Here is a 22,958-nt window from a genome sequence, read left to right as displayed (position 1 = left end):
GCCCATATATACTGCACAAGGGCCCAAATACCGTTCAGAAACTCATATATACTGCACAGGGGCCCAAATACTGTTCAGGAGCCCATATATACTGCACAAGGGCCCAAATACTGTCCAGGAACTCATATATACTGCACAGGGGCCCAAATACTGTCCAGGAGCCCATATATACTGCACAGGGGCCCAAATACTGTCCAGGAGCCCATATATACTGCACAAGGGCCCAAATACTGTCCAGGAACTCATATATACTGCACAGGGGCCCAAATACTGTCCAGGAGCCCATATATACTGCACAGGGGCCCAAATACTGTCCAGGAGCCCATATATACTGCACAGGTGCCCAAATACTGTCCAGGAGCTCATATAAACTGCACAGGGGCCGAAATACTGTCCAGGAGCCCATATATACTGCACAGGGGCCCAAATACTGTCCAGGAGCCCATATATACTGCACAAGGGCCCAAATACTGTCCAAGAGCTCATATATACTGCACAGGGGCCCAAATACTGTCCAGGAGCTCATATATACTGCACAGGGGCCCAAATACTGTCCAGGAGCCCATATATACTGCACAAGGGCCCAAATACTGTCCAGGAGCTCATATATACTGCACAGGGGCCCAAATACTGTCCAGGAGCTCATATATACTGCACAAGGGCCAAAATACTGTCCAGGAGCCCATATATACTGCACAGGGGCCCAAATACTGTCCAAGAGCTCATATATACTGCACAGGGGCCCAAATACTGTCCAGGAGCTCATATATACTGCACAGGGGCCCAAATACTGTCCAGGAGCCCATATATACTACACAGGGACCCAAATACTGTCCAGGAGCCCATATATACTGCACAAGGGCCCAAATACTGTCCAAGAGCTCATATATACTGCACAGGGGCCCAAATACTGTTCAGAAACTCATATATACTGCACAGGGGCCCAAATACTGTCCAGGAGCCCATATATACTGCACAAGGGCCAAAATACTGTCCAGGAGCTCATATATGCTGCACAGGGGCCCAAATACTGTCCAGGAGCCCATATATACTGCACAAGGGCCCAAATACCGTCCAGGAGCTCATATATACTGCACAGGGGCCCAAATACTGTCCAGGAGCCCATATATACTACACAGGGGCCCAAATACTGTCCTGGAGCCCATATATACTGCACAAGGGCCCAAATACTGTCCAGGAGCTCATATATACTGCACAGGGGCCCAAATACTGTCCAGGAGCCCATATATACTGCACAAGGGCCCAAATACTGTTCAGAAACTCATATATACTGCACAGGGGCCAAAATACTGTCCAGGAGCCCATATATACTGCACAAGGGCCCAAATACTGTCCAGGAACTCATATATACTGCACAGGGGCCCAAATACTGTCCAGGAGCCCATATATATTGCACAAGGGCCCAAATACTGTCCAGGAGCTCATATATTCTGCACAGGGGCCCAAATACTGTCCAGGAGCCCATATATACTACACAGGGGCCCAAATACTGTCCAGGAGCCCATATATACTGCACAAGGGCCCAAATACTGTCCAGGAGCTCATATATACTGCACAGGGGCCCAAATACTGTTCAGGAGCCCATATATACTGCACAGGGGCCCAAATACTGTCCAGGAGCCCATATATACTGCACAAGGGCCCAAATACTGTCCAGGAGCTCATATATACTGCACAGGGGCCCACATACTGTCCAGGTGCCCATATATACTGCACAGGGGCCCAAATACTGTCCAGGAACTCATATATACTGCACAGGGTCCCAAATACTGTCCAGGAACTCATATATACTGCACAGGGGCCCAAATAATGTCCAGGAACTCATACTGCACAGGGGCCCAAATACTGTCCAGGAGCTCATATACTGTATACTGCACAGGGGCCCAAATACTTTCCAGGAGCTCATATATACTGCGCAGGGGCCCAAATACGGTCCAGAAGCCCATATATACTGCACAGGGGCCCAAGTACTGTCCAGGAGCCCATATATACTGCACAAGGGCCCAAATACTGTCCAGGAGCTCATATATACTGCACAGGGGGCCAAATACTGTCCAGGAACTCATATATACTGCACAGGGGCCGAAATACTGTCCAGGAGCTCATATATACTGCACAGGGGCCCAAATACTGTCCAGGAGCCCATATATACTGCACAGGGGCCCAAATACTGTCCAGGAGCCCATATATACTGCACAGGGGCCCAAATACTGTCCAGGAGCCCATATATACTGCACAAGGGCCCAAATACTGTCCAGGAGCTCATATATACTGCACAGGGGCCCAAATACTGTCCAGGAGCCCATATATACTGCACAGGGGCCCAAATACTGTCCAGGAGCTCATATATACTGCACAGGGGCCGAAATACTGTCCAGGAGCCCATATATACTGCACAGGGGCCGAAATACTGTCCAGAAGCCCATATATACTGCACAGGGGCCCAAGTACTGTCCAGGAGCCCATATATGCTGCACAAGGGCCCAAATACTGTCCAGGAGCTCATATATACTGCACAGGGGCCCAAATACTGTCCAGGAACTCATATATACTGCACAGGGGCCGAAATACTGTCCAGGAGCTCATATATACTGCACAAGGGCCCAAATACTGTCCAGGAGCCCATATATACTGCACAGGGGCCCAAATACTGTCCAGGAGCCCATATATACTGCACAGGGGCCCAAATACTGTCCAGGAGCCCATATATACTGCAAAGGGGCCCAAATACTGTCCAGGAACTCATATATACTGCACAGGGGCCCAAATACTGTCCAGGAGCCCATATATACTGCCCAAGGGCCCAAATACTGTCCAGGAAATCATATATAATGCACTAAAATGATTTTCAATCTGGCTTAAAAATAATCCCACTCAGTAACACATCCTTCTTTGTAACCAGTATGTGCTGCTGATAATAATAATCTATGCACACAAAACAATCTATACTGATCATCCTGTGAGCATAAGGCCGGGGTCACACCGGCGCAAAATACGGTCCGTAGTTTACAGGCGTAATACGGATGAATGACCGCTAAATAGTGCTCCCTAGGTCATCCGTAAGCAAGGTGTGGTCGCGTATTTTGCACATGTGAGCATCCGTATGTAATCCTTATGCAATCCGTATGGCGAGATTTTCTCGCAGCCTTGCAAAATGGACATCTAACGGTTTTGAGGCCTGCAAACTATTTAAGTCCTTAGCCTGCACCCTATTTATTGGCTCAGGAACAGGCGGCTGCCTCCATTCTGTCCATTTGTGACCTTGCCTTCACTAGGTGTGTTGGTGTTGTATGTGCAACATGGCAGGGGGTCTGAGTTTCAATACAACTGAGAAGGTTCTCTTCAACTGGCTTTTGTCACAGCACTTTGGGCAACCATACCCAGTGATAGTGGATCCGCGGAGGAGGAGACGCATGTGGGTCCATCCACTTTTGAGGCAACGACTCACAAGAGGTCATTTTCACCGCCTCTATTCTTCTCTGCGGGAGCATCCAGTGAAATTTGATCAATACTGTCGCATGAGCATTGCCACATTTGATCGACTCTTGGAGACAGTGCGCCCTGGGATAACCTTTCAGGACACAAGGATGCGCAAAGCTATATCTGCAGTGGAGCGACTTCTACTCACATTACGGTATGTACTACACAACCACATTCTCTACGTTCATAATGTGTGTGCTAAAGTATGTATTTTTGGCTTATTGTACTAAGTTTAATGCCCTCATCTTATTCCACATATGTTTAAACTTACAGACCAGAATGTTAGGTCTAATATGTACTGAATATCACTTACTCATTGTGCAACCAAATATGTGTGTGCTAGTCTATCTCAATTCCTACCAAGTTTGGTCGGCATGTAAATGATTTTTTTTTTTCTTTCTGCATTCTAAAATTATCCATTTCTGTCGTTCTTCAGCTTCCTGTCCACTGGCCTGTCTTATGCCGCCCTCCACTATCAGTTTCTCATTGGAAGATCTACCATTTCTGGCATAGTCAGGTCAACATGTATAGAAATCTGGACAAGACTCCATCAACTCGTCATGCCCGAGCCCAGGATAGAAGACTGGTTGAGGATATCAAGGGACTTTGAGGAGGACTGCCAGTTTCCAAATTGTATTGGGGCCCTTGATGGCAAACATATCCGGGTGCGTAAGCCGCCGAACTCTGGCTCCCAATTCTTCAATTATAAACAATACTTTTCTGTTGTATTGTTGGCTCTGGCAGACCCTCAATACAAGGTTATAATTGTTGACATTGGGGCCTATGGAAGGACGGGAGACTCTAGAGTCTTCAATACTTCCATAATGGCTCGGTGGCTACGCACCAGCCAGTTGGATCTACCACCACCACGCCAGCTACCAGGTTCCACTGAAGAATCAGTCCCTTATGTCCTTGTGGCAGATGAGGCGTTTCAGTTAGCACGCAATTTCATGAGGCCATATCCCCGCCGCAACCTTGACCACAGGTGCAGAATTTTTAACTTGCGCCTATCACGTGCTAGGCGACTGGTGGAGTGTTCCTTTGGCATTCTTTGTGCCAAATGGCGGGTACTCCAGTCTGCCATTCAGCTGAGTGAATGAAGTTGTTAAAGCGTGTGTGGTTCTTCAAAACTTCACCAGGATACATGATTGTTCCTCCTCTGCTGGTGTTGTGTGTAGGCCGGACAATGTGCGTAGGGTGAGACCACCTATCTACCCTCAACGTAGACCGCTCTCTGGGCTCAAAGTGCATGATATTTTCACAAATTACCGTATATACTCGAATATAAGTCGAGATTTTCAGCCCAAAAAATTGGGCTGAAAGTCCCCCTCTCGTCTTATATTCGAGTCATATACAAAGGGGGTCAGAGGGGGAGGGGGGGCGGGGGTGTCAGGTCATACTTACCCGCACTGACGCTGTCTCTTGAGCCCCCAGCTTCTCCCCGTGCGCTCTCTTCCTGCCTTCAGCGGTCACGTGGTGCCGCTCATTAAAACTCATGAATATGCGCATATTAATGAGCGGTATCACAAGACCGCTGAATGCAGGAAGAGAGAGCGCGGAGAAGCTGGGGACTCAAGCGACAGCGTCAGGACGGGTAAGTATAGCGATACTCACCTGTCCTGCGTCCATGGCTGCTGGCTGCTGTCTGTCATCGGTCAGTGACTTCAGACAGCAGAGGGCGCGGTGACGTGGTTAGTGCGCGCCGCGCCCCCTGCAGTCTGAACGTCACTGACTGATGACGTGCAAATAGCGGTGAGCAGCCATGGACGCAGGACAGGTATGAATCTGACACCCAGCGACGGAGAGGTGAGTATGTCATTTTTTTTATTTTTACATGCAGCAGCAGCATGGGGGCAGCATATGAGGGAACAATCTATGGAGCTATTTATGGGGGCAGCATATGAGGGAACAATCTATGGAGCTATTTATGGGGGCAGCATATGGGGGAACAATCTATGGAGCTATATATGAGGGAACAATCTATGGAGCTATTTATGGGGGCAGCATATGAGGGAACAATCTATGGAGCTATTTATGGGGGCAGCATATGGGGGAACAATCTATGGAGCTATTTATGGGGGCAGCATATGGGGGAACAATCTATGGAGCTATTTATGGGGGCAGCATATGAGGGAACAATCTATGGAGCTATTTATGGGGGCAGCATATGGGGGAACAATCTATGGAGCTATTTATGGGGGCAGCATATGGGGGAACAATCTATGGAGCTATTTATGGGGCAGCATATAAGGGAACAATCTATGGAGCTATTTGTGGGGGCAGCATATAAGGGAACAATCTATGGAGCTATTTGTGGGGGCAGCATATGAGGGAACAATCTATGGAGCTATTTATGGGGGCAGCATATGGGGGAACAATCTATGGAGCTATTTATGGGGGCAGCATATGAGGGAACAATCTATGGAGCTATTTATGGGGGCAGCATATGAGGGAACAATCTATGGAGCTATTTATGGGGGCAGCATATAAGGGAACAATCTATGGAGCTATTTATGGGGGCAGCATATGAGGGAACAATCTATGGAGCTTCTTCTGAGGACACCATATGGGGGAATAATCTATGGAGCATTTCCCACCCTAGACTTATACTCGAGTCAATAAGTTCTCCCAGTTTTTTGTGGCAAAATTAGGGGGGTCGACTTATACTCGGATCGACTTATACTCGAGTATATACGGTACTTTATCTCACCTGAGGGGGAAACTTCTTGGCAAGAGCATGTTGTGTCAATGTTATAATTTTGGGTTTTCTGTGTGTTTAAATATATATATTTCTTCCCCTTCTGATTCTATGACTGTTTCATTGCATTGGTAAGTGTATGTTAGTATGCTGACACTGTTTTAGAGAAATCACACAGAGACGTTAACTGTAGTAGACAAATTTTTACTTTTGCCCATTTTTTTTTGTTTTAAAGGCAAACATAATATTGCCATATGCAAACTATGGCAATGGGCCAAATTGCCCTTTTTGCATAATAAAACTTTTTTGAAAAGTAACATTTTCAAACAAACCAAAAATATAAAATATGCAATATCAACATTGCTACATGAGAAAATTTCCCTACAAAGGAAAAAAGAGGTAGTCTCCAGCCCCAAAATTATTGCTAAAAGATAACACTCACATTTCTTCTGAATGTTTTCCAATCATATTAATATTCCACCATGACAGGCAAGGCTACGTTACGCCTTTCAGACAGATATTACATGTCTGTTCAAAAGAGAATATTTCACCGCGCTATACTGTAAAGTGAAAGGATGACAATACACTACTCACTTGCTAATGCCTAGGAAAGGCGTGCTGGCCTTAGTGAAGTAGTCACCTTTTTAGCCAGCTATGTATTGAAACAAATCAAGGCGACCAGCCTTAATAAAATCACGCTCTCTCTATGTCTTAAAACAAGTGAGTAGTGTATTTTCATCCTTTCACTTGACCAGTATAGCATGGTTAAATATTCTCTGTTCTACACACATGTAATATCTGTCTGAAAGGCGTAAGGTAGCCTTGCCTGTCATGGTGGATTATTAATCTGATTAGAAAACATTCTGCAAATATGTGACTTTTCAAATTTTTAACAAAATTTGGTGATGGAGACCACCTCTTTTTTCTTTTTGATTGGTATTTGTAGCATCAGTCAAACCGCACTGGACATCTCCTGGCATCAGACTGATTGTGGAAAGAGAATTATAAATTCTCATACATTGGGGAAGGAGGACGCGGAAGAGCAGCCTGTGGTTGCTGCTGGCTACTCTGCCCAACATCGCCCTGTGTGGGGCCATACTGTTGCCCATGATGTGGGTAGTGTCCTGCCTCCTGTGATTGTTGGTGGTACTGGCCAGAGTAATAATGAGGAGGGGCATCTTGTTGGCTGTGGTAGGCACGTGTCTCATACCCACCAAGATAGCCATATCGTCCCCAACCAAGTTGGGACCAGCCTCCAACACTGGGTGGTAACAAGTGGCCATATTGGTGGGGTTGACTAGAGGCAGACATTTGTGGCTACTGTATAGAAGGTTGGGTAGTGGGAGGAAGGGAGTGAGGTGTAGGCCCATGTATTTGAGGATCCTCAGATCCTGCTTGAGCATGCATTTGTGGGGGGTGCCTAAGGCACATGAGATTTCTTGAGGAAAGCTGCCACCTCTCAATATATTCAAATAATTCGTAGTGCATATTGGGGTATGTGCACGCATCAAGCAGGATCTGAAAACATCCTCTAATACGGAGCCTGACCTCTCGGGAAAGGGCACGGAGATAATTGGCCAGGCTGCGTGAGTATGCCTCCACCCCATCATCACTATTTACTCTGGCTAAATAATTTAGGACCCCAGTGTCCACATTAGTGCGGGTATCAGTGGCAGGTATTTGTCGCCTTCGGCTTCTTCCTCGCCGGGATGTGGCAGCAGGCTGTGGGGAGCCCCGGATGCGGCCAGTTGGGCTGCTGCTGATGTTGCCCTGCTCCTCTGCTCTTGCTGATGCTGCAGCAGCACCAGATGGTCCTGGTGGTGGGCTTTGGGGCGCAGGCAATGGCACATCCTGACTCGAATCTTCACCCCTGCTCCAAGTAGGGGGAGAAGATGAGCCAGCCACCTCTTCCCCTGCAGACCCAGGATCGATGATGGGGTCTGTTTCCAAGCCAGTTCCTCTGTCCGTAAGGTTGGACTGATTTCTGTCATGAAATAGAACAGAGCCAAAAATAACTACATATTTTTGGCCCTGTAAAGTATCTGTGTAATGTGGTGTAAGGTATCTACTTACGGTCTGAGATCCAGAATTGGGGCGAGGAAGGAGAGGCGGTCATAGTAGATGTACGTTCTCTTCACATAGCCCGCATCCCCACTCCTGGACCGCTGCTGACGTTCCTGGCGGTATTGGTCCCGGATGCTTCGCCAGCGTCTCATGACATCTTCCACTGCAATGTGACAGGAAATATTGTCAAATTCACATATTTGATAAGTCAGATTTGCTACCAGTAGTCTAGGCATGGGGCCTTCTGGGGTGTGCTTTCTACCCATGGTGGCATATGTAATTGGGGCATACAGGCCAGATACACAGGGTCACATTAGTTTATGTATCAAGTAACTACACTTAATAACTTGTTTGGCTAGGAGGATGAGGAGCTTGTGGCCTGACCCGAATTATGGCAGTGTCAAACCACGTGTCACATCAAAATCTAACGGCCTCATGAGGAAAAAAGTTCAAGCACAGAAAGGGGGGTGCTGAATCTATATTCATTTTTTGTTCTGCGTTAATTTTAATCATTTTTTGGCTTGTACTTACTAATTTTCTGCTGCTCCTCATGTGGCCGATCACCAAAATCATGGAACATCTGCCTACATATGCGCCTCCATGACGCCTCCTTTCTTGCCCGGTTGGCATAATGGGCATCACGTTGGTCCCATAGTTCGGGCCGCTCCTGCACCAGGACTATTAGCATTTCCACATTAAGATAAGTGGACACCATGATGCTGCTGTACTCCGTGGAGGCGTACTTCCTGGATGTCTGGAGCGCTTTTTGAGCTCATTTGCATGTCTCAGCTTCCTGATGATGGATTGGGCCATTTCCTGGCAGCAGCCAAAAGACCTGCGTATTTCTCGCAAGTCACACGTGTGGTCCGTGTGTAACCCGTATTTTTTGCGCACCCATAGACTTGCATTGGCGTACTACGGCCGTAGTACGCTGACAATCGCAGCATGCTGCGATTGGCATGGACCGTAGAATACGGATGAGAAATATACGGCTGGTGCGAGGTACCCCATAGAGAATTATTTGTCCGTGTGTAATGCGTGCTTTTAACAACTCTCACTCGTCCGTATTCCTCTCTAGTGTGACCCCGGCCTAAGAAATGCCAAAATGGGCTATCAGCTATTGGCCAACAAGTAGCTGATTGATTGTCAATATATATCACAGACATTTAGCAAGAATAAATCATTGGTGGCTCAGTGGTGTGTGTATATATATATATATATATATATATATATATATATATATACACACACAGTTGTGGCCAAAAGTATTGGCACCCCTGCAATTCTGTCAGATAATACTCAGTTTCTTCCTCAAAATGATTGCAACCACAAATTCTTTGGTATTATTCTCTTCATTTAATTTGTCTTAAATGAAAAAACACAAAAGAGAATGAAGCAAAAAGCAAAACATTGATCATTTCACTCAAAACTCCAAAAATGTGCCAGACAAAAGTATTGGCACCCTCAGCCTAATACTTGGTTGCACAACCTTTAGCCAAAATAACTGTGACCAACCGCTTCCGGTAACCATCAATGAGTTTCTTACAATGCTCTGCTGGAATTTTAGACCATTCTTCTTTGACAAACTGCTCCAGGTCCCTGATATTTGAAGGGTGCCTTCTCCAAACTGTCATTTTTAGATCTCTCCACAGGTGTTCTATGGGATTCAGGTCTGGACTCATTGCTGGCCACTTTAGAAGTCTCCAGTGCTTTCTCTCAAACCATTTTCTAGTGCTTTTTGAAGTGTCCTGCTGGAAGACCCATGACCTCTGAGGGAGACCCAGCTTTCTCACACTGGGCCCTACATTATGCTGCAAAATTTGTTGGTAGTCTTCAGACTTCATAAAGCCATGCACACGGTCAAGCAGTCCAGTGCCAGAGGCAGCAAAGCAACCCCAAAACATCAGGGAACCTCCGCCATGTTTGACTGTAGGGACCGTGTTCTTTTCTTTGAATGCCTCTTTTTTTCTCCTGTAAACTCTATGTTGATGCCTTTGCCCCAAAAGCTCTACTTTTGTCTCATCTGACCAGAGAACATTCTTCCAAAACGTTTTAGGCTTTTTCAGGTAAGTTTTGTCAAACTCCAGCCTGGCTTTTTTATGTCTCGGGGTAAGAAGTGGGGTCTTCCTGGGTCTCCTACCATACAGTCCCTTTTCATTCAGACGCCGACGGATAGTACGGGTTGACACTGTTGTACCCTCGGACTGCAGGGCAGCTTGAACTTGTTTGGATGTTAGTCGAGGTTCTTTATCCAACATCCGCACAATTTTGCGTTGAAATCTCTTGTCAATTTTTCTTTTCCGTCCACATCTAGGGAGGTTAGCCACAGTGCCATGGGCTTTAAACTTCTTGATGACACTGCGCACGGTAGACACAGGAACATTCAGGTCTTTGGAGATGGACTTGTAGCCTTGAGATTGCTCATGCTTCCTCACAATTTGGTTTCTCAAGTCCTCAGACAGTTCTTTGGTCTTCTTTCTTTTCTCCATGCTCAATGTGGTACACACAAGGACACAGGACAGAGGTTGAGTCAACTTTAATCCATGTCAACTGGCTGCAAGTGTGATTTAGTTATTGCCAACACCTGTTAGGTGCCACAGGTAAGTTACAGGTGCTGTTAATTACACAAATTAGAGAAGCATCACATGATTTTTCGAACAGTGCCAATACTTTTGTCCACCCTCTTTTTTATGTTTGGTGTGGAATTATATCCAATTTGGCTTTAGGACAATTCTTTTTGTGTTTTTTCATTTAAGACAAATTAAATGAAGATAATAATACCAAAGAATTTGTGTTTGCAATCATTTTCAGGAAGAAACTGAGTATTATCTGACAGAATTGAAGGGGTGTCAATACTTTTGGCTATAACTGTACACACACACACCTGCAGTGCATGCAGGGCCCCCTCCACCCTCCACAGTGCGTGCAGCCGGGCCCCCCTCCCTAAGGTGCAAAGTGCAGCCAGAGCCATTGTAAATGTAAAGTGCCAGGCTGCCAGCAGACGCTGTATATCGCACACAGGACGCTGTATATTGCACACAGGACGCTGTATATCGCACACAGGACGCTGTATATCGCACACAGGACACCGCTGTATATCGCACACAGGACACCGCTGTATATCGCACACAGGACGCTGTATATCGCACACAGGACGCTGTATATCACACACAGGACGCTATATATCACACACAGGATGCTGTATATCGCACACAGGACGCTGTATATCGCACACAGGACGCTGTATATCGCACACAGCACAGTGAGGGGACACATTTAACAAAAAAAATCCACCCCCAGCCGGGCTCACCGAGTCATCGTCTTGTGTGTGTCCCTGTCCCTGAGTGAGAGAGGCTCATGATGAATGTTTTCTGCTTCCTGCAATGCACGCAGGCATGGCATTCTTATGCAAATCCAGCCAGAGACTTCAGCCAACTGCTGACCAGGAAACAAGGAAAGGAGAGCTTCAAGGGGCCCAACCAGGGGGGTACACAGCGGTTGTCGCTTACATTTAATTAAAGGAGATAGTACTGTGTCAGCACAGCACAGCTGCCAAACCGCAGCGGCCGTCGCGGGCCCCCTCACCCAGGGCCCCACACCTCTCCGGGCCCCATAGCAGCTGCGTGGTCTGCTACTATTGACGGTACGCCCCTGCCTGGAGCCTTTGGAAAGGCTAGTCGGGCTTAGCAAGATGCTTCGGGGGTACACGTTGAAGTTGACCGGGATATCAAGTCTGACAGATATTACAGGCACGGTTGAGCGCTGTCAAAACTGGAAATTCCCGGGGCCCAGTAAAATTTTTGCACCAGTGCGAGGGCCTGATTCTTTCCTCGATGTGTATGTCCATGTGCCCATGTGGCAATAGCAGGGTACATCCGCTTAGGGAGACACGAGTTGGTCCTTTTTTCCAGAGACCATTATCCATTTTTGCCCCATCTGTCTTCCATTGCTTCACCTCTTCCTTTGGAGACATTCTCTGCATCGTCATTAAGCGGTCTTGCGGGGTCCGACAGAAAACTTCAGTCTGTTGTAGATCATCAGGTCTTGTAGGGTCAATGCTTCTTGTAACTGTTTACGCTGAGAGCGTGTGGTCACCATAGTTGGTATAGTTGGTTCAAAAGGTAAAAGAGCGGCGGCTGTTGCTTGCATATCCGCAAATACATTGCCAACAGTCTATGGACTGATCCTAGGACCGTGCGCCTTAACTTTGATAATAGCCACCTGAGTAGGTAATTTGATTGAGTCCATGAGGGTTTTAACAGCTTCAGCATTTTTCACTGGGGTTCCGGCAGTAGTAATAAACCCTTGATTGGCCCATAGAGCCCCAAAATCGTGAGCAATACCAAATGCATACCGTGAGTCCGTGTATATATTAGCCCATCTGTTCTTGGCCAAAGTACATGCAGTAGACAGAGCCTGGAGTTATGCTTCTTGTGCTGACTGTGAGGGCGGGAGCGCAGCTGCGTGTACTACAGTGTCCTCTGTGGTAACAGCATATCCCGTGTGGAATCTACCAAACTCGTCAGCATATCTTGAACCATCCGTGTATAACACCAGATCGGGATTTGGAAGTGGATTCTCAATGACATTTGGTGGAGTAGCTGTTTCTTCAGTCAGAAGTTGGGAACAATCATGTTGGAGGTAATCCTCATCACTGCCATCTTTCCTTATAATTTATTATATCATCTTTCAAGGCATTGTAAAGGGGTTGCATTATGCAGGATGCATCAGGTATCCACTGACAAAAATAAGTGCATAGTCCAAGAAAATGCTGGAGTTCAGCTTCATCTTTTGGGAAAGGAAGGGAGCTGACAGCTATTTTTCTTTCTTCTGTGAGGTGTCTGGCACCCTGAAGGAGACAGTGACCCAAGAATATCACTTGACCAAGGCAGAACTGAAGTCTCGAGGCCGAAACCCGACAGTTCAGTGCTGCCAGATACTTGAGGAGGCTAACAGTGGCAGCAATGGCAAAAGACACCTGCTCATATTTTTTGCAAACTGGTTGGGACTGTTTTGGGCCTCTTGTGGCATCTGTGGGAAAGGCATGAAAAATATAGATTTCCTCACTGTCTTCATCTACATAGGGATTATATAACGTAAGAGCCATCTGACCATCATCTTGGAATTGTATTCTGGAGTGGAACTGTGATAATAAATCTGCCCCTAGTAAATTTACTGGACATGTGGGAGAGATTACAAACTGAGCAGTAACCTCGGGGAAGGATCACACAGGGATAGGATTTATAAAAGTATGTTAATTGGGAGTATTTAGATTACGATTAGAAGGGGGAACTTGAGGGTAGCATCTATCAGCGGGAGTGTGACAGTCTCTCTGGAAGTGTCCGAGTCGGCCACAGCGCCAACATTGCAGACGAGAATTGGCACGGCGGGTGTGGGTAGTAAGGTTCCTAGTCATAGGCTTAGGAGAGTAGGGAGTTGAAGTCTGAGGGGGGGCCAGAGTTTGCTGTGTGCTCGCAGCCACGCTGGACACGATGGTGGGGGCTGCTGTTAGAGCAGGGGCGGCTGTCACAGCTGTCGCTGTTGATTTATTTTTCTGTTTCCTTGCTGCTGCAGAGCGGGTTAAATTCTTCTGAAAACTTTTTATTACTTTCAATGCATTGTCCGGAGTGGTATTCTCAATGTCAGGTCTAACTGACATTATTGCCTCTTGCAATTTGAGTTTAAGGCTGGACATCAAAGCTCCCACAAAAAGATGTGTATGGGCTTTATTATACAGTGAGAATCCCAGATCTCTAAATACTACCATAAGACGCCCATAAAACTTCTCGGCATTCTCCCATTTGGCCTGTGTGATATCTGTGAGAGGGGTAGCTTGGTCCGCTAATCTATCTTGTACCCAAACCTTTAAAGCATTGCAGAAATCAACACCACTCTCATAGGTTTCCCCATCCAGATTTATATTATATATTATGCCACCCTCAATAATTGGAAAATACCCCTCCCCAACTTTAACTCGAAGTATGTGTAATAGATCTCTTCGGGGAGTGGAATAAATCTCTCGATTTGCGGCCATTTGCCCAGAGAAAGCCATGAGGGAAGTCTGTGGATTGGGTAATTGATTGCAAAGGGTGTCTATTTGGGATGGGGTGAAGTGAGTATACTCATAACCACTAGCAATATTAGACATAGCGGGGACTGAGGCTGGCGGCGGATGATAATAGGTACCCTCAGCGTCTCCCCGTCTCCTTGTACAATTATCATCTAGCAGGGAGACCTCTTCTTTCAAATAATTCTTAACTATTTGTCTGCCTGACACATCAGTCTCGATATCCGTTTCTTCTTTAATCACTTCCTCAATTTTCACACCACAATCACTTTCTTGAACGACAATACATTCAGTCCTTGCCATAATAATAGACAATTTTTCCTTCTTCAACATAGCAGTAACAGAAACAATCAGAATTCACTTCCTCTGTTCTTCCTAACACCTTCGTCACACAATTCATATGCCAAGCCACAAAATTCTTCTTTTCCTTCCACAGATTCTCTCATTTAGAGCTAAATATCCTTACTTCAGTTGTGCACAGTACTGGAGGCCATTTCAGTCTCTGTTCCATATGGTCAATAATCCCCCTCTGGGATTGCCCAAGATTCAACGCGGTACTCAGTGAAAGGAGGAGGGCATCTCAGACTATCCCTCCGGACACCTCTGGTTATATATATCTATCTATATATACCTGAGTTACGTATCCTACCCAGTCTTCGATCACATCACCACGCCTGACTCTAACAGTGAATTCAGGATTTCAGGATATTTTGACTATAAAGAGAGTCACAATCACTGGTCAATCAAGGGTGTCCGTCCCTTATGAGGTATGGTTTGAGCACTGGGCCCCCAACGGGACTGCACCTCTATATGATTCCACCCATGAATCACCCCACCACGGGGACAAACCTCAGATCCTCTTTGCAGCAACAGGCACAGGAAAACCACACCAACGGTTAGTTTGAACAGTATAACTGCCAACTTACCGTGGTTGTTGTGGGGGATGATCAGTCCCAATTTTCCAGCACCTGTGTCCGCTCTGAGGGTCCTTTGTCTTGTTGTCCTCCGGGGACAGAGGCGTCCCTGTTTGGGAGCCCCACGTTGGGCGGCCAAGCTGTCAGGGTAGCTATTGAGGGAGAGCTAAATTAACCCTTCACGGTTGATCCAGTGATTTCCAAATTAATCCACAGAGTGTTGCTAGCAAGTGGGAATGGCCACACGGAGACAGGGGTCTCTGTACGGGAGGATCGAGACAGATCACTAGTCCCCTTTATTTTAGTCAGTTCTTTTATAATCTTTTGCTTAATTATGCAAAGTTCTCAACTACCAGTAGCATCATTTCACTTTATAAGCCAATAATATTGCAAGAAAACCGGAAACTACATATATGTCCGTATCCAAATAGCATAGAAAGTAATATAATGGCATATTCCTCAGAGTTCTACACCCCCGGTTCCCTTATCTTGCACCTGATGGAAACAGTCTGGTTTCATGACAGCCTGAACTTTTTCATACTAATTACAAAAATTTATCTTACAGCAACAAAAATGGAGAAACGAAACCTTCAGAGAAATGGAGAAATGAAACTTCAGCTCTGATTATACTTTTAACCCTTCACAGGAATATCCCTTTAACTATATCGGCACAGTATGGTTGGCTCTTCAGAACACGGGGCGCGGGGCGACCACCCCCTCTGCCCTCCTGGTAGCTAACCTACTGAGGCTAAGCCACAATAACAAGTAAAATGCACTGAGAAGAGGAAACTTCAGGAAAACCTCTTTACTTTCTTTTTTTTATTATATTTAAATGTACAAATGTGACTTAATTCCTTCTTGAAAGTATAGTGATTTTCTACCCAAAATGGCTTTGTATGGCATTTTTTAACAGGTCTATAACTGAGCTGAGGTCCAATATAATTTTCCAATAAGGTTTAGCTATGTAGAGTTTACAACAAGCCCTCAATTTAGAGGCATCATTCAATTTTTGACTAAACCCTTCTGCATTATTTTGCTTATAATCCATTATTATGGCAATTGATGCTTATACATTTTTGAAAAAATGAATCATGGGAAATATTTTAGTAATGAAAATTGAAGCATTGCTTTTCATCACAAAAGGTTGGGGGAGCACTGCCAGGTGTGACTTGGGCACACAGAGCTTTCAACCGGACTTCCATATTAAAGACCGGGTTCGTTATTGCATTTGAGCCCTTTTTTTATTTATCTTTTGTTGTTTTTTTTAGATATTATTCATTTGCTCCATTTACTTTTCCTTTTAATTTGCACCTTTATTTTAAACACTATTTTATGTGTTCACCTTTTTTTCTTGTTTTTGCCACTATGGAAGAGGTTTCCAGATGTTTTATTCTGATTTATCAATTGCAATTTTTTAAGAAGTCGCTAAATTTTTGTGCAACTGTTATTTCTTGTACGTGTGCATTTTTCTTGCACAAATTCTGCAGCAATTAGTGGGGCATGCAAGTTGTGCACTAAAGTTGCTATGTAAGTGAGTAAAATAATAAAAAAAAGTTTTAAAAAAAAAGGTTAAAGACAAAATAAAGACCATTTTTTATTTTGCCAAAATTCTTTAACCACATGTGCAATTTTGACAAATTTTTCCCCCAAAAATAACAAATATTACAATAAAAAAGTGACTTAAAGGAAATCTGTCAGCCAATTTTTCCTATGTTATCTGACAGCAGCATGACATAGGGGCAGAGCCTCTGATTCCAGCAATGTATCACTTTGTTTACTCGGTACAGCCATTATGATAGAAATATAATTTTCTCTGCTGCAGATCTAACAGTGCTCAGAATAGTGTAACCCCACTCACACCATTGATTAGCAGCTTTTTCTGTACATTGTATAGTTACAGAGCTGCTAATCAGTGGTACCAGCGTGGTTTGGACTAGGAGGCATGAGGCCAAGTGTCCTGTGGTGATAATCTTCTGCTGATAAAACATTGATTGTATTTAAACAAAAAAAGACACCCTAGTAAGTGTCACATCAGTGTCACTCTGTAGAAAGGAGCTCTCCTATACGGGTAGACAAACATTACGCAGCTCCATACTGTCCAGATGAGGCCGAAAGAGCACAGGTGAATGGTCACCTCTATGTCAGGAAAGGCTCCAGACATTAACTGTAGGTTAGGTGCACAGACGCAGTGCACACCTAGACTTCTGAAGACAAACTAGCTGAAGAGCCCGGCACTGCCCAGGCATAGTAAGTAACTGTGGTTAGTTATAACAAATTATAATGATTATCCTCCATCCCATAGTCCAGTGCCATATACCTATCATACATAACCTCCATCCCATAGTCCCGTGTCCATTTACCCATCATACATATCCTCCATCCCATAGTCCGGTGCCCATATACCCATCATACATATTCTCCATTCCATAGTCCCGTGCCCATATTCCATCATACATATCCTCCATCCCATAGTCCCATGCCCATATACCCATCATACATATCCTCCACCCCATAGTCCGGTGCCTATATACCCATCATACATATCCTCCATCCCATAGTCCCGTGCCCATATACCCATCATACATATTCTCCATTCCATAGTCCCGTGCCCATATTCCATCATACATATTCTCCATCCCATAGTCCCGTGCCCATATTCCCATCATACATATCCTCCATCCCATAGTCGCTTGTCCATATACCCATCATACATCCTCCATCCCATAGTCCCGTGCCCATATTCCCATCATACATATCCTCCATCCCATAGTCGCTTGTCCATATACCCATCATACATATCCTCCACCCCATAGTCCAGTGCCTATATACCCATCATACATATCCTCCATCCCATAGTCCCATGCCCATATACCCATCATACATATCCTCCATCCCATAGTCCCGTGCCCATATTCCCATCATACATATCCTCCATCCCATAGTCGCTTGTCCATATACCCATCATACATCCTCCATCCCATAGTCCCGTGCCCATATTCCCATCATACATATCCTCCATCCCATAGTCGCTTGTCCATATAACCATCATACATATCCTCCACCCCATATTTCAGTGCCTATATACCCATCATACATATCCTCCATCCCATAGTCAAGTGCCCATATACCCATCACACATCCTCCATCCCATAGACCCATTCCCATATACCCATCATACATATCCTCCATCCCATAGTCCCATGCCCATATACCCATCATACATATTCTCCATCCCATAGTCCCATGCCCATATACCCATCATACATATCCTCCATCCCATAGTCCCGTGCCCATATACCCATCATACATATCCTCCATCCCATAGTCCCATGCCCATATACCCATCATACACATCCTCCATCCCATAGTCCCGTGCCCATATTCCCATCATACATATCCTCCATCCCATAGTCACTTTTCCATACACCCGTCACACTTCCTCCATCCCATAGTTCTGTGTCCATATAGCCATTATGACATCATCTTCGCCAAGGCAACCATTCTGACATTGTCGTCACGATGGCAACCTATTATGCCATCATCTTCACCATGGCAACCATTATGACATCATCTTCGCCATGGCAACCTTTATGACTTCATCGTCACGGTTCAACCATTATGACACCATCGTCGATGCACACACACACATACACTCGTTTTTATATATACAGAAGATGTTTGGCATTGCTATCTGGACTCTAAATCAGGGCTGTGGAGTCGGTAAGCCACAGTTGCGACTCCGACTCCTGGATTTTATCAGGCTCCGACTCCGACTCCTTCATAAATGGCCAATTCATAACAACAAATTTACTGTTGTAAAATATTAAACATCGTGCTTATTCAGTTTCTCACCATCATATAAGTAATCAGACCACTTAGAGCAAAAACTACATTTATTAGAATACAATTAGAATATAGCAAATAACTTTTATAAACTTTTCTAAACTGTAAGTAAATATGCAATAAACACTTTTATGCAGTTAATAAGAAGAAATCTATAAATTTGTCCTCAGAAAAAGTATTGCCTCTGTCAGATCCTCCTTCATGGATGCCCTCAAATCTGATCTAATTATTTTGAGAGCAGAGAACAACCTCTCTACACTAACTTGTGTTGGTGGCAAAGCAGTAACCACTCGGGCAACATCTCTGACAATGTCAGGATACAGAGGAATCGCTTGTTGCACTGTTATTTTTGATGAACGGTCAAATTTCTCAATTTCTTTTAGTGCACATGAAAAATTCTGCTGAAATGTACTGGCTATGTTCCTTGATGGGGATAACTCTTCTTCTATGCGGGAATGCTTTGCACGGTCCTTGTGATCCAAATATTTTTCGAAATTAAATTCTTCATCAGTTGATGATGAGGGTGAAGATGTGGCAGGACAACCAAATTCTTCTTGTTCCTCCTGACTGTTCTGCAACCCTTTCATCCTTACTGCTATTTCAAACAGAGCTTCTTTTCCTTTACTTAGCTGTTGATCATCTAGAAGAATCCGATGCATTGGGTCTACATAAACAGCTGCCAAAAGAATGTTATTTTGTAATAGTAGCTCCTCTCTCCGTTTCATTGATGTAGCAATGCCACTTGCAATTAACCCTCCTCTTTGGGACAGTCGAAACATCAGGTTCTTCCACTCCTTTAAGAAAATACCTGGAGTTAAGTCCTCTGCTTGTAATTTTTTAGTCACTGTAAATGGGTGCTCTAGCAATTTTTCCAGCTCAGTCACCTGATTCCACTGACTTTCATTTAGCGTCAGTTGAAAGTTAGCCATGTCTACAAGAAAGGTTTTCAGTTCAACCAAGCGCTGAATCATTAAGTAAGTACTGCCCCATCGTGTGGCTTGATCAATAATTGCCCCTTTTCCAGCACGTCTCTTCAAAATTGAGTCAACTTTAGGGGTTCTGGCAACAGTAGCCAATTTTCTCACCTTGCCAATCAGTGCAGCAGCATGTCCTTCTTGCAGACTGTCTCTTATAGCCAGCTGTAGCGTATGCACAACACAGCGCATGTGATGAATGAAAGAACATATTGACACAGTTTCAACAAGCTCATCTAAACTATCATGTTGCTGTTCATCTGAAGCAACTTCAGTTTGCTCCTCAGTTACAATACTGTGTTCCTCTATTTCAAACATTTCTGTGTCTGTGGACCCAGAATGTTCTTCTAGCTGCTGGTCACCATCATTACTCTCATTCATTAGCTTAATAGTACTTATCATATTTGAAGCATTGTCAGTTACGACAGAAAGAACTTGCTCTTTTTTAAGTTCATAGTCTTGCAGAACCTTTTCCACCAAGACCTGGAGAAACTCACTGGTGTGATGAGCTTTGGTGTCTTTTACTGCCAATGTCTTGGTAACTATTTCATTTTTGTCACAAACAAATCGGACATTGATGGCAAAATAGTTCACTCTGTGACGTGTGCAGGCATCCATTTTAAGAAACAGAAAGCGTCCCTTGAGAGTTATTTAAGTTCTTCCTTTTGTTTAAAAGCTTCTTCGATTACTAATTTTCTAATACTCTCTCTCTCCAGAGAAACACCAAGCTTGCGGGCCATTTCCCCATTCAGACACATAAAAGCTGGTCGTGAAAATAATGAAATAGGCACACTATCCTTTACAACAAGCTCTATGATCTGTTTTTTAAATGTATCTACTGTCATTGTCACAGTAACTTTGTCACTGACAAAATATCTTGCAACTGATGGCTGCAAAGTTCTCTGCTCCTTTGTTTGGCTGGAAGAGCTGGGCACTGGTTCATTGGTTTGGATGCAGTCTTTCTCATCCACTGCTTTCAGTACTTCTGGATGAAAGCGCTGTAAATGTCTCTTTAGATTAGAAGCTCTGGTAGGAGCATTTTTATCTTTGCCTGAATATGCACTCATCTTGGCTTCACAGCATTTGTTTTCGTCTGGATCATTTGTCATACACAGACAGACATAATGTTTTCTATCTTGAGTGATGGTGAAATGTTCAAATACAGCTGATTTAATGTGATGCTTCTTTGACATTCTCAGGTTTTTAATTCTGCATTCACAATCCAAATGACAATTGTTTTTCCTAAAAACAATTGTACAAAATTATTGCCAGGTCATACAACTGATATAGTGGTCAGTAATACTGTTATTATTCCTCATGTACTCACAGTTAACTGATGCAAAGTTTGTTGAAAGGATAATACTTCTTACAGTCTTCCTCTTCTGAGTAGCAGGCAGCTGTGAGATGCTTGGAAGACGCACACCTAGTATGATCTAGTCTAGAGGAGGAGCTTTACTACTAAGGCTGTGTGCACACGCTGCGGATTATGTGCGGATTCATCCGCGCGGATTTTGTAAAATCCGCAGGTGAAACCGCAGGTCAAAAGACCTGCGGTTTTACCTGCAGATTGCTCTGCGGTTTTGCCCTGCGGTTTTTCATCTCCTCAATGGAGGAGATGGCAAACCGCAGGAGAATCCGCAGAAAGAATTGACATGTCAATTCTTTCTGCGGATTGAAAACCGCAGATAATCCGCGCGGAAAATTCCGCACCGTCTGCACTGCGGTTTTTGATTCCCATAGGGAATCATGGTACTGTACACCGCAGCAAAAACTGCTGCGAGTCCGCAGCGGCCAAAACCGCTGCGGAAACGCAGCAAAATCCGCAGCGTGTGCACACAGCCTAAGAATTTGCAGCACATTTTCACTTTCAGTTTCATACATTGTAAGTAGGGGGGTTGGGGCAGCATGAGGTTAACCAAGTATAAGATTAGATAAGGGCAGTGGAGAACAGTGACACACAAGAAGTAAGAAATGTCTCTATCTCCAGCAGAACTGCTTATCACTGTTGTTCATAGTTTGATAGAACATATATATTTGAGTAACATTTATAAAATTCATATGAAAGTTCAATTATGAAATATTAATACATTTTTTTTAAAGCCGGAGTCGGTACATTTCTACCGACTCCGACTCCGACCAAAACTAACTCCGACTCCGACTCCACGACTCCGACTCCACAGCCCTGCTCTAAATGAGTTCATTATCTGCCACTGTGAGCTGCGCCTTAGATGTCAAATAGTTAAAATGGCAAAAGTTTATTATGGAGAATATTTCTTGGTAAAATATATTTTTCTGATCCTTTTTTTTTCTTTTTTTTTGTCCCTTCAGAATCCAAGTAAGGAGTGGACAAAGGAACAGAGAAGAATATGTCTTATTTCCAGACTAATAAACATGATTATTAGTTGCTTAATATATAACTTTATATGTAGAAGTATAAAGGAGATGTTTAGGTTTGAACATCCTAGGGATTTCTAGATGATTCGGGACCTCCATCCATTGAAGAGGGTATGAAATCCTCTCGCCGTGGATGACTCAGGATGTCCTTGCTTTACATGGACATACAATTAATCATATCATGTGATTAGAGGATGTCTGACTATTGGGGGTCCTATCACAGCAAATCTCTCAGGTGACACTGAGGCCAAAAATCGATTTTGCAAATCAGACAACTGAGAAAAATGATGCTCCTTTATGATGTAGTAAGTTCTGTACACTAACATTTTTTTCACATTTTCAGCTGTGCTGCCTGTCAGCAGGTACCTGCAGATATTCTTGTTCACCCTCATAACTGAAGGAATACAATTCTTGCCTTGGAAAACTTTTTACATGTTACTTATGCCTTGTGATTTTTTGGCAAAAAAAAAAACCATAAAATAAAGTAATAATTTTATTGTTCA

The 22,958-nt window shown here is 44.4% G+C and overlaps 1 protein-coding gene across 4 annotated transcripts in view; it reads left to right on the top strand.

The window, feature by feature from the left end:
* Positions 1-22,958, top strand: part of WFDC3 (WAP four-disulfide core domain 3) — a 148,540-nt gene extending 125,582 nt beyond the window's left edge. For 2 of the 4 annotated variants that reach the window (XR_012226608.1, XR_012226606.1), the window contains 3 exons: positions 3,384-3,655; positions 3,938-4,166; positions 22,390-22,958. Coding sequence is in view for 1 of the 4 variants with exons in the window: in XM_073559322.1 (XP_073415423.1) it covers positions 22,390-22,400 (11 nt within the window). In the remaining 3 variants the exon portion in view is untranslated. The remainder of the gene's footprint in view (positions 1-3,383; positions 3,656-3,937; positions 4,167-22,389) is intronic. The other 2 variants (XR_012226607.1, XM_073559322.1) reach the window with 2 other exon arrangements.

This window comes from Dendrobates tinctorius, unplaced genomic scaffold (assembly GCF_039654945.1).
Source record: "Dendrobates tinctorius isolate UK_male_01 unplaced genomic scaffold, ASM3965494v1 ptg000270l, whole genome shotgun sequence".
NCBI classification, from domain to species: domain Eukaryota; kingdom Metazoa; phylum Chordata; class Amphibia; order Anura; family Dendrobatidae; genus Dendrobates; species Dendrobates tinctorius.
This window is presented reverse-complemented; position numbering and strand designations above follow the sequence as displayed.